This window comes from Mauremys mutica, chromosome 2, assembly GCF_020497125.1.
Source record: "Mauremys mutica isolate MM-2020 ecotype Southern chromosome 2, ASM2049712v1, whole genome shotgun sequence".
NCBI classification, from domain to species: domain Eukaryota; kingdom Metazoa; phylum Chordata; order Testudines; family Geoemydidae; genus Mauremys; species Mauremys mutica.
In genome coordinates this window covers 240,139,210-240,152,104 of record NC_059073.1, presented here as the reverse complement: position 1 = coordinate 240,152,104, position 12,895 = coordinate 240,139,210, and the positions used below count along the sequence as shown (strand labels likewise).

The window sequence follows — 12,895 nt, the reverse complement described above, 5'->3', positions numbered from 1 at the left end:
TTCCTGTGCCATACTAACAAGAAATACTCCCTACGGAAGGACTGGCTTAGCATAGCATGGAAATGTGGCACTGGAACAGCAATAGGGTTGGCAGATTCTGTCACTTTGGTAAAGAAAGTGCTGAATAGGAGAATATATTTAGAAAATGGGGGAAATTATTTTTTCAAACAGACATACAGCTTTGAGAAAAGTCAGCTTCACTTATACTGAAAAGTTGGACTCAGAATGTAAATTATTCACAGTTGATTAGACCAAGACAAGCGTTTCTCAAACATTTCTCAATGCTTAAAATTAAATGAGGCACTAGTAGGAAATTGTTTTATTTCACTAACTACAAATTCTCTGTTTTCATTTTTTAAATTTTAAACAGTCAAAAAACAAAACAAAACAAAAACATTGCAAAGTGCAAACGTGTAAAAGCAAAAAAAAAAAGCAGGGGGGAGGAGCCAAATTTTTTTTTGCTTGGAGCGGCAAAAAGCCTAGAGCCGGCCCTGAGTGAAAGGGACTAAAGGAAATCACGCAGGGAGCGAGGGGAATGCTCAGAGGATTACTGACATACAGATTAGTTACTAGTATCTCAACAAGTGTATTTATAGCAGTGAATTTGAGTGTGCAGCAGTATTTTCCCTTTACTCTTCAGTTACTTTGACTGTGGTTTCTAAAACAGTGGTGGGCAACCTGTGGTCCCTGTGGCCTGCTGTTTTCCACAGCTCCCATTGGCCGGGAACGGTGAACCACCGCCACCAGGAGTTGCAGGAGGCTGTGCCTGCGGATGGTCAACATCAGCAAAATGTGGCCCACAATCAGTTTACCCTGATGGGCCACATGAGGCCTGTCTGCGGCAGGTTGTCCACCACTGTTCTAAAAGGAATAAGCTCTGATCCCATTTACATAGTTACTGGATGAGCTATATAGAACCAGCCCACATCTACTTCAAAATATTTCAGCATAATGGTATTGGATGAAAACTCTATTGTGTCACTAACTCCAACAGCCACTGGAGAACTGAGAGCGAATAATCTGCATTATTGACTGCAGAAGCACAGATTTTAGCCCTTGATGTACCAGGAAAACTTCCACTATAATTCCCACCCATGCAATAGCTACAAAAGCAGCTTGAAATATGGCTGCATGATTCCTGGGATAAGGGTGGAAAATCAAACTTGAGACATTCGGAAATGCTGTCCCAACTTGTGAGTATCCTGAAGACCTCACAGCACTGAGGATTTATAGATTACAAATGGGAAAGAAGTACAAACAAATGCAGACAGTCTGTTGAAAGGGTGATCAATAGTAATGATGCAGAAGAGAGATGATGTTTAAGAAAAACAAACACAAATTGAACAAATTTGTTGGGGGAAGGTTAGTAGGCAGAAATAGTTTTCAATAAATAATCAGCTGCCTAGCACCTGTGTCTGAATTGCAACTCTGTGTTTTTCCATTTTATATTTAGTAGATTTTCCTGAAGCATAATGGTCTATATTTTCAATATTAATTTTATCCGAGACACTTTTTTTTAAGCATCTTTTATGTTCAAATTCTGTTTGGGGTGCTTGATTACAAACCTGTATCAATAACCTTTTTCACACCATAACTTTATCTAGTTATTTCCACTGTTTGCTTTTTCCTTTAGAAAAAAAGTTAGTTCTCCCCTCTATTCCCTGAAACTCTGTATTAATATATTGGCATAAAAATGGTAGAGGAGACAAAATGTTTGACCTTAATTCACTTGACTTCAATGGGGCTGTTCACATATTGAATTGAGGCCTATTTTTGCTATTGCCTCTGATGCCCATTTTCATTCCACCTTGCACTAGTGATACTGAAGAGGTTATAAGCTTTAGTAAATTTAGGGGGCCTTATCTGAATGGTGCATCTTTATTGTGCTTTTTCTCTTTCTTTTTAGCCCCTGGAGGGACACGCATAGATGACAATGACAAGACCAAGATGACCAGCCACTGTGTATTTTCTGCAGATGAAGATCATGACACTATCCGAAACTATGCTCAGGTTAGGGTAGGAAGGGAAACCCATTATTGACAGGCCACTGTAGTCTGTTTATAAGTCATTAGAAAAGATAATAACGATAAATCTGCAGATTGACCTTGCAGTAGACTAATTACAAAGCAATTAAGTAGTATAGTTGTACTAATCTGCCTTTGTCCCCTCTAACCTATAAGCATTAGATAAGAAAAAGGATTTCTAGAATTATCTGGTCACAATTCCTTTAAAAGACAATTATAGGGCTGTCATACATTTATCTTTGATCCTATTTCTTGTGAGGTTTATCAATCATTTCCTATTCTTCTCTTTAGTTTGGGCTGTCCTTTTCTACATACAGCGTTATTTTATAAAAGGTTTTAGCAAGTTTATATTTAATTAACAGATGGTACATAAGAGTAATGACTGAAAAATTTAAAGCCTAATCCTACAACTCTTCTTCAGGCAAGTAATCGGGATTTGCACAAATAGTCCAGTTGACGTCAGTGGTCCTCTACAAGTGATGAAAAAGGTTATTCACAAGAGTAAGAGTTTGAAGGAGTGGAAAAATAGGCCTATGTGAAATAAATATTAATAAGCAATGAAACGTAAAACATTATGCAAGAATATCTCAAATCCCGTAACTCCTTAGTGGAGTATAACAAATAATAACAATGAGTAATAGCAGTGCATCATAATCTGTAATATTCTAATAAGGATGAGTATTGTCATTACAGAAAAATATGAGCCACCCTATAATTCTGCATATAAGTAAAACTAAATTTAAAAAAACAAATCTCATTAGTGTGTGTCCAGGTATAATAAATAACAATAAATCTGTTATTTTGTAAATAGTACCTATGTAACTAATTATTATTGTAACACTGGATACAGTACATGAAAGAATAAGAACCATTATCCCTGCCGATATGTTCAGGTGATGTACAAACCCTCGCAAGACTCATACAAAGGGCACTAGCATCAAGAATTGTTTCAATAGAATATGTTGGCTGAGATGTGCGAGGCTACTTTAAAAATCCACCTGGAGGAGTGAAATTATTTTGTGTAGCAAGCAAAATGTTTAGCCACTCCACCCCATGTTAAGAATATGCCTCTCTTTTTAAGAACGTCTTTATTCATAATATTTATTACACAAAATTGTTGCTTTTGGTTCTTCAGCTTGGATAGGTTTTAAAGTTGTCTGGTAATGACAACTGGAAATATAAATCTGAGGGAGAGAAATTTAACTTTGCAATTGAATCTGCAGTTAAGTGTAGAGGCAAGAAGTTTGAGGGACTAGAAATGCAGCACAGTCAAAGTAGTCATACCAAAAGTCAGCAAAACAAATCAGTATTTTGTAGTTAATAACTGAATTGATGCTTCCATTACTGACTCTGCCAACTCTTTTTGGACTAACAGGAAACAGAGGTTTGACTCTAGCATGAAGAAGTGAAATTAAGGCTAAAATAACAATTAAAGTAACACTCAGGGTCTGCTTTAATCCTGCAGACCAGTCTTATGTCAGTGCATACTTGAAGACTCTTAAATGTGCCAGTGATGCCACTACTTGCATGGCACTTTGCTGCTCTGTGTAGACAAGCCCTGTGTGCACAGCAAGGGTATGATTTCTAAAGTGCACTAACATGTTGCACATTAGCTGGTCCTTGTAGATGCTATCGTTGCACATTAAGATTATGTCTACACTAGAATAAAAGTCCTGCAGAACGACCGCAGCTGGCCCAGGTCAACTGATTGACTTGGGCTTATGAGGTGGAAGGGAAGGGTCCCAGAGCTCTGGCTGGAGCCTGAGCCCAAACATCTACATTGCAATTAAACAGCACCTTAGCCCGAGCCAGAGTCAGCTGCCACAGGCGAGCTACAAGTGCCTAATTCCAGTGTAAACATGCCCTAAGTATCCCATAGCACTTCTCCACATTACAAATTGTGTCATAATATGTAACATTTTCTTAGTTTTTTAAAAGGCAAAAGGCTTAAAAACCCTAGCTCAGGGGTCAGCAACCTTTCAGAAGTGGCATGCCGAGTCTTCATTTATTCACTCTAATTTAAGGTTTCGCGTGCCAGTAATACAATTTAACGTTTTTAGGTCTCTTTCTATAAGTCTATAATATATAACTAAACTACTGTTGTATGTAAAGTAAATAAGGTTTTTAAAATGTTTAAGAAGCTTCATTTAAAATTAAATTAAAATGCAGAGCCCCCTGGACCGGTGGCCAGGACCTGGGCAGTGTGAGTGCCACTGAAAATCAGCTTGCGTGCTGCCTTTGTTGCGCGTGCCGTAGGTTGCCTACCCCTGCCCTAGCTCACGATTTTTATTCTCTTTCTACATCTTAATTAACTATAAATTTCCATATTTCATCCTTTATTTCATTTTCTGCTGCTGTGCAACAAGAGTGCCAGTCATAGGCTCTTGACAGCCTCTTAAAAATACATTATCAGAGTAAACGGATTCTGTCATTTACCCTCAGGTCACAATAACCTGGCAACAACAATAACAAAATTAAATTATATTTATTGTAAACCAGCTCCCCATCCCAGTTGAATCCCACGTCAGTCACAAGCCTGGTGCTGGCTCTGCACAGTGGTGAGAGCACTGATTTTCAACCTCTCAACACCAACACACCCAGGCTACTGCAGCCACAGTAGGAGTATGATACCCTCCACCTTTTACCAGGGCTGCAGTCAGGTGGAGAGGACAGGGAACAAAGGATGAAGAGACAGAACAGAGACAGATGATAGGGAGGCAGTTATGGAAGGGGAAGAGAGGGAAACAGACAAGTGGAGGACAGACATGAATAGAAGGCAGAAGTTGATTTGAGGGGAAAATATCAGAGTATCTTGGGGGAAGGGGAGAGAATTGGGGAGCCGCTAGTGGGAGGAGATCTATGTCCCCTCAGGAGAGAACAGAGAAAGGCCCACTGCTGTCTCTTCCCAGCCATCCACTACCCCTATAAGAATTAAAAACAAACTCTGAGAAGAGAAGGGAGATGTTCCTGAAGATGCCAATGCGGGGAGAAGGGGAAACCTCTAATGCTTATTCTCTGAATGTACCAGAAAAGGATATGTATGCATACACATACAGACATGGGAAGAACCTGCTGAGGAGAGGAGGGGATTTTTGGTGGGGAGGGAGAAATGCAAGGCTCTTGATGAAAAGTCCAAAACTTTTGAGGCCCTAATTAAGCTACTCCTATTAAAATAATCTGAAAGTTACCAGAATGTGCCTGTTACACTCTGGTAGAACTGACTGTTGGTTTCTTGCAGAGTTGTCCCTGAAAAGATTTTTAAAATAACTTTGCTAGCACTGTAAAGTATTCTCCCTCTCCCTCTGATCATAAAGCATTTTATGATACTTTGGTAAAGGTCTTTGTTAATAAGCCTGCATCTACTAAAGGTATTTAGCCTTAACATCATGGCATTACAGGCCCACCTCAGTTTGTTCAATCCCCCAGCCTTCCAAGGCAGCTAAGTTGTTAGAGGATGTATGCAAAGTGGGGATATCCTCATTGTTTCACTCCTGCAACTGGAGCTATGAATGGGGTAAAAAAGGGAAGATGGGGCACTGGAGAGAGAGAGAAGAGAGGGGAGCAGGGATGAGAGGTTGAGAATCAGAACATTTGTCATGGTAGCTTGTGAGACAAGGGATTGCTGCACAAATGCGCACAGCACCTGTTGTACTGGGTAGCTGCTACTTTCCCGGAAACACTGGATATTTGGTCATATTTAAAAGAAAATCATATAATAGGACATAAAAGCATAAGAAGCCACTAATCCCTACTTCTTTCTCCTCAGAGCTGGAATAGGTCTTCTTTTTTAAAAAAATCTGTATTCCAAGGGTTATCACAGATAAGTTATGGGTGTTCTTTGACTTACAGGAAACAGTGCTAGTTCCTGGCCCCCTACCTGTAAAATATGCTGACTTAATCTGTTTTGTATTTAGGTCTTCAATAAACTAATCAGGAGATATAAATATTTGGAAAAGGCATTTGAAGAGGAAATCAAAAAGGTAATGGTGCCAGTATCTCTCTGGGCTTAATATCACCTACCCTCTGTCCAAAGTAACTGCATATTCTTACATGCTGTTGTTGTTGTCTTGATTTAACTTGGCTGGGTCAGAGAATGCAAATTGCAACTCTCAGAAGTGGTAGCTTTAGTTTGTCATTGAGGCTCTATAAGAGCACTGCCTGTGGAGATTGTCCAGGATACATGCTGAGTCAGTGCATCCTTGGCTCCCCAGACTACCCCGACCCCCACTTTCTCATCTCAGCCTGTGGTGCTCTGATGGCTATGGAACCACCTGGAGAGCACTCATTGGGATGAATTTCACCACCAAGGCCCTATATCAACAGAACCTAGAGTTGTCTCAAACTCCTAGCATATATTTTCTATATAGCGAATGCAAATCTACCATGCATTGAAGTAAGATTGCTTGTATGAGTAGTAACTAGTCTGGTGTGTATAGGTTGCAGAATGAGCCCTAAACCAAGTTTTAGGTGTTTAGGAGGCTTTGAATGCATTTCTGTGACATAGTAAGAGCAAGTATCACAACAACAGAGTTGTTATTGTATTTGCATACTTTAGACTTCAGTCAATGTGGTGGCCGTGTTTTGAATTGTGGCATTTACTGAATTATATGGGAACCTGAAGAAATCTGTGGAGAAATGTTTGGATTTATTAATTCTGGCCAGAATTAATATATAAAATATATTGTAGGTTAATGGTTGGAATAATAAAACTGTGGTCAGTGCTGATGTGTGTATAACCGCTCCTGTGGTTAAAATACCTCCATTTAATAAAAATGAGCAAGAATATGGAATACTGTTCCAAGTATTAAATATCATGCAAAGAAAAAGTGAGGAAGTGTCTTTCTGATGTCAAAATGACTCCCTTTTACAAATGCAGTGGCTTAGGGATATTGGCTCTTATTTGCACATTCTTGCTAGTTCACGAGGCTGTTTTTATAGTTGTGGTCCATATATCTTTTAACTGATGCTGATTGCTTAGTGCATCACTCATTGTAGAACTAAATTTATCTCTCTTCCCCACACAAATCTGACATTCTTGCTGTTAATTATTATAATCGTTGACATAAGAAATGTTGACTCATTCAAATTACGGAAAGCGTTCTGCATATTTAACAAAGGAATACCATGTCAATTCAAACTGCCTCTTCTTTTTAACTTGCTTTGTAATTTGCTTCACTTCGAGTTTTGTGCATTTTTAAGAGAGCATATTCCACAATCATGCCACTTACAGATTGTGTTCAATACAAAGTCATTTGAGGCTTTATCAATCCATTAGCCCATTTTCTTTAATCATCAGTTCAAATCAGTAATGACAAAGTAGCTACCTAAAATGGATTGCTGGTGTTCTAGCACGTGAACTGGTACCAATCCCATCTCCAGTGGCAAGTAACTCAGCTGAAATAAGAATTATAGTTGGCACTAATAGTCACGTCAGCAGAGACTCCAACACTTAACTGGGTGTGGAAATATTATTCTTACCATTCATGGTGGTGGTTTGATATTAGGGTTGAAGCATGTTGTCAGAGCCCTGGTGGAAATCTTGCACTGCTGCTCCCTAAAATTGTGTATTACTGGAGGATATTAGTCTCTAGGACTGCAGATCTGGCTATTTTTGCTTACCCCAATTAACAAATAAGACTTACTTTTCAGCCATACCCAGTGATGAGCTGCCAAAATCTTTACAACCAGTTCCCTATAAAAAGTTCTGATTTAAGGGATGTGCCACAGTATGTATTTTTTGTACCAATAGGGTTACCATACGTCCGTATTTTCCTGGGAGGAATTTTTTAAAATTTAAAAATTCCTCCCGGACGGTGATTTAAGAACCAAAAAGCCTGACATGTCCAGGAAAATACGGATGTATGTTAACCCTACCTAAAGTTCTTTTTTTAAAAGATGGGCCTGAGCTAGAAATGAGCTCCATTTCACATGTGTGGGTCCCCGCCACTCCCTGGGGGTGTGCTAGGGTGACCAGATGTCCCGATTTTATAGAGACAGTCCTGATTTTGGGGTCTTTTTCTTATATAGGCTCCTATTACCCCTCCACCCTCTCTCCTGATTTTTCACACTTGCTGTCTGGTCACCCTAGGGTGTGCACATGTGTGGGTCCCAGCTGCTCCCTGCCCCCCTCATTGAAGCAGGTGTGCAGGGTTACTGTCCTGGGAACTGCAGGGCACCAGTGGACGTGGGGCCGGCTGCAGACAGGGGCGTGGGGCAGGGCTAGCTGGAGGCAGGGGGTGCGGGGCTGGCTGTGGGCAGGACAGAGGGTGCGGAGCTCGCTGGAGAGAGGAGGGTGTGGGGCTGGCTGGAGGCAGGGCAGGGGCTGACTGGAGGTAGGGGCTGGCTGCAGGCAGAGCAGTGGTGTGCGGGGCTGGCTGGAGGCAGGGCAGGGGTTGGCAAGGCTGGAAACAGAGGAGTGCGGGGCTGCTGGCTTCAGGCAGGGGGTGCGGCAGGGGTTGGCTGGAGACAGGGCAGGGAGTGCGGCAGGGGCTGGCTGGAGATGGGGGTGTGGGGCTGGCTGGCCTCAGGCAGGTCTACAGGGAGGTGCAGCAGGGGTTGGTTGTGGGCAGGGCTGCAGGAGGGTACGGCAGGGGTTGGCAGGGCTGGAGACAGAGAAGTGAGGGGCTGGCTGGCTTTGGGCAGTGGGGTGCGTCAGGGGTTGGCTAGAGACAGGGTAGGGGGTGCGGTGGGGGCTGGCTGCGGGCAGGGGGTGCGGGGCTGGCTGGAGACGGGGGTGTGGGTCTGGCTGGCTTCGGGCAGGGCTGCAGGGGCGTACGGCAGGGGTTGGCTGAGACAGAGGAGTGCGGGGCTGGCTGGCTTCAGGCAGGGGGTGCGGCAGGGGCTGGCTTCAGGCAGGGGGTGCGGCAGGGGCTGGCTGCAGGCAGGGCAGGGGGTGCGGCAGGGGCTGGCTGCAGGCAGGGTGGCGGGTACTTATGGGGAGAGGGGCTCGGAGCAGCCCGAGCAGCAGGACGCAGCCCAGGCCCAGCAGAGCAGCCGGGGACCCACCAGGCAGCAGCAGGAGCCCCACGGCCAGGAGTCGGGGGGAGCAGCAGCGGCAACAGGGCCAGGCGGCGGCCCACATGGCTCCTGCTGTGCAGCACCCCCAGCAGCCGGAGGAGGAATTACATCACTTCCCGGCCAGAGCCCATCAAAGCCGCAGTGCCCTCTCCTCGTAGGGAAGTGGTTTAACAACCGGTTCATGTGAACTGGTGCGAACCGGCTCCAGCTCACCTCTGGCCGTACCTCCGCAGGCTATGGTCTTCTCAGGTCTCACAATTTAAATAGATATCAGGCTGAGGGTAGATTAGTAGTTGGATGAAAGCTCTCAAGAGCCTACTCTGGTGCTGCATAGTGAATAGGCTGTAAGCCGGGGTGGGCAAACATTTTGGGCGGAGGGTCACATTGGGGTTCCGAAACTGTATGGAGGGCTGGGTAGGGAAGGCTGTACCTCCCCAAACAGCCTGGCCCCTGCCCCCTATCCGCCCCCTCCCACTTCTCGCCTCCTGACTGCCCCCCTCAGAACCTCCAACCCATCCAATCCCCCCTGCTCCTTGTCCCCTGAGCATAGACACCAACTTCTGCTGTTCCCGGTGGGTGGTTGACTCCCCTCCGCCCCTGCACCGCCCTCACCCCGCCCCCATTCCACCCCCAAGTCCCTGCCCCTGCCCCGCCTCTTCTCTGCCTCCTCCCTTGAGTGTGCTGCGTCCCCGCTCCTCCTCCTCCCTCCTGGAAAGTCCTAAGGTGCTGTTTGGCAGCGGGAAGCGCTGGGAGGTAGGCGGAGGAGCGGGGACATGGTGCACTCTGGGGAGGGGGAGTGGGTGGGCAGGGGAGCTTGGCTGCCAATGGGTGCAGAGCATCCACTAATTTTTCTCCGTGGGTGCTCCAGCCCCAGAGCACCCATGGAGTCGGTGCCTGAATGCCCCCTCCCAGGACCCTACTCCCTATCCAACACCCCCTGCTCCCTGTCCCCCACTTTGTTCTTTTTTGTGCACCTACTCTGCAAGTAGGCACCATCCAACCCATAGAGTAATTCAGTTTAAGGGCCATTGTGGTAATATTAGGAAGACATGAGAAATGATGCCTTGATGATACCATAAGAAATGGTTGTGACTGTCCCAGCAGTGAAGTTGATACTCTGGCAGTTACATCATCCAATTTAGAGTGTTCAGGTAGTGCTGGTGGAAAGTTCCACTAAGGTAAGAGACAGTCATGCCGAAAATCAGGGCCAGACCAGCAGTCTCACTTTACTCAAGCAGGTGGTGTTTGGGGAATCTTTAATTTTTTTTTAAGGTGAGATTGTCTCAGATGGCAATTTGCACTGTAGTGCTTGCTTTCACTGGGTCATATTTTATTCCTTCCTGTTCATAATTATTACAAAAGATCATTGATAGTCCTGTGAACCTTGAGAAGCATTTCCCTTTCATGTCTGCATTTGGCTTTCAAATCTTATTGTAAAAGAAGTGAGACTTAAAAAATAGGATTTTTTTTATAAGGACTTCCTCCCAATTGTGTAAGTATGCCACAGATTTCAGTAGCAATTTCTCTCTGATAAGCAATTTTTAATCTAGACTTATTTAATGCAAGGAATTTCAAAAATTGTTGGAAAGAATGTCCTTGCACAGTGACTAAATTTGCTAACCCTCTACTATTAATATTATCAGTTAAAGTTCATGCCAGTAGTTCACAGATGCTCGGCAACTTGGTGAATTGTCACAGCCCAAATAAGAGAGACAAGGTGGATGAGATAATAGCATTTATTGGACCAGCTTCTGTTGGTGAGAGACAAGCTCTCGAGCTTCCTCAGAGCTCTTCCTCAGGTCTGGGAAAGGTACTCTGTTCCACCTTGTATTTAGCTGTGACACTCAGATTGTTTAGCATAAATAGTTAACACATATTTCAAAGGACCATTCAAGGTGAGGTGGCCTGTTAACATCCCTCCAGTCATGGAAGCAGGGGAGGGAGAGAAGAAGGCAGGGGAGGAAGAGTGGGATTGTTCGTGGGTTACAGATTGTTGTAATAAGCCATAAATCCAGTATCTCCATTCAGTCCATGATTTTTAGAGTCTAGCAAAGTTATGAATTTAAGCTCCCAGGGACGTATTTTGAAAGTGTTGTGCAGGTTTCCTTTGAGGAGGAGGACTGATAGGTCCGCTGTAGAATGATTTCTTTGTGAAAAGTGTTCACCCACAGTTTGTGGTGTTTTTTGTCTTTTATCATTTTATTATTATATTATCATAGTTGTTGTTCAGGCATTTAGTGCACTGTATGAGGTACACCATATGTTGTGATAGGCATGTGTAGGACTCATAGATCTTGAAAGGTGTGTTGTGAGAGGTGTTGATCATTGTAGTGATGGAGATATGTCTGCAAGTTTTGCATCTGTTGTTCTGGCAGGTCTGGCACTGCTTCGAGTTAGTGTGTCCTAGTCTGTGGGGAGCTTGCTTCTGATGAACTTGGAGAGGTGGGGAGTTGTTTGAAGGCCAGAAGAAGGGGTTCAGGAAATATTTCTTTCAGGATGCGGTCCCCATCAAGTATGGGTTGTAGTTGTTTGATGATACCCTGTATGGGTTCCAGTGTGGGATGGTAGATAACTAAGGGTGTGCAGTCAGAGGGGTTTTATTTCTGTATTGAAGTACGTTCTCTCAGGGAATTTGGATGGCCTGTTCCATGATGTGATCTGCTTCTCTGGTGGAGTGTCCTTGTTCGGTGAAGGTGGTTCTGAGTGCTTTAAAGTGTATATCCCAGACTTCCTCTTCAGAGCATATTATGTGGTATCTGAGGGCCCGGCTGTAGATAACAGATTTCTTTGCGTGTTGGGGTAGTTACTAGATCTATGAAGGTAGGTGTGGTGATCCATGGGTTTCTTGTGTATAGGTGTCTGTAGGGTTCCATTATTGAAGCTGATCATCGCGTCCAGGATGTTGATGCTAGTGTGGGAGTGTTCCATAGAGAGTTTAATGGACAGGTGTTGGTTGTTGAAGTTGCGGTATAAGCCTAAGTTTATTTACTACAATTAAGATAATGCCTAGAAATCTGAGGAATCCTAAGAAAGTACTTGCGGCCAAATCCTGCTCACCTTACTCTTGTAGGTATTCCTATTGAAATCAGCGGGACGACTCATGTATAAAACAAACAGGATTAGCCCCATATACATGTGCATGCATTAGCCTGATGTTCTTGTGTCTATCAGTAAAACATAATTATATATATAATATATACAGTAGATATAAATGGTTCAGCCTTGCAGCATTCTACTTGCTGGCTATCTTACCTAACTTTTTTCAAGGCTAAGGAAATATATTTTTCTCCATTATAAACATCCATTCTAAAGGGCAGATGTGTAGATTTTTGTACTTGCACTGGTAAATGTTAATGAGGCGTACAGGAGTATGTGCAAGTAGTGAGATATGGTACAAGGAACTTTGGTCATTTTTCCTCTTTCCCTAATGAAAGTAATTGCTTGAAACTATGTAGAAGGATACCAGAAAGGTGGCTTGCTGAGAGATCAAATATGGATTAGGCATAAGATGCTGTGCAGAACAGAACTGACACAATCATGGGATATTGTAAGAAGCTCGCTGTGCTTCTCTGTGGATATGTAAAGTGCTTTTATTTTGCAATGCTGACAAGTATTTTTAAAACAATTGTGTGAATTTTAAAGCAATAACACTTCAGGAAGTGGGGTTATTCAGGAATAACTGCACTTTGTAGGTGGATGGAGGCATTTAGTCTTCTCAACCTTTGTGCTTTTCCAGATTACAAAAGAAGTCCATATACCTTTTTGTTTACAAAGGATATGTGTGGATAGTTTATACTGCACAGGACTTCACTTTAGGTTTAAAAAAAACAAAGAAAAATTTTAAATGTCTTGTA

The 12,895-nt window shown here is 43.4% G+C and overlaps 1 protein-coding gene across 7 annotated transcripts in view; it reads left to right on the top strand.

The window, feature by feature from the left end:
- BZW2 (basic leucine zipper and W2 domains 2) overlaps positions 1-12,895 on the top strand; it is an 82,671-nt gene that overhangs the window by 40,776 nt on the left and 29,000 nt on the right. For all 7 annotated transcript variants that reach the window (XM_045007238.1, XM_045007241.1, XM_045007237.1 and 4 more), the window contains 2 exons: positions 1,907-2,010; positions 5,939-6,004. In XM_045007238.1, the coding sequence (XP_044863173.1) occupies positions 1,907-2,010; positions 5,939-6,004 (170 nt within the window). The remainder of the gene's footprint in view (positions 1-1,906; positions 2,011-5,938; positions 6,005-12,895) is intronic.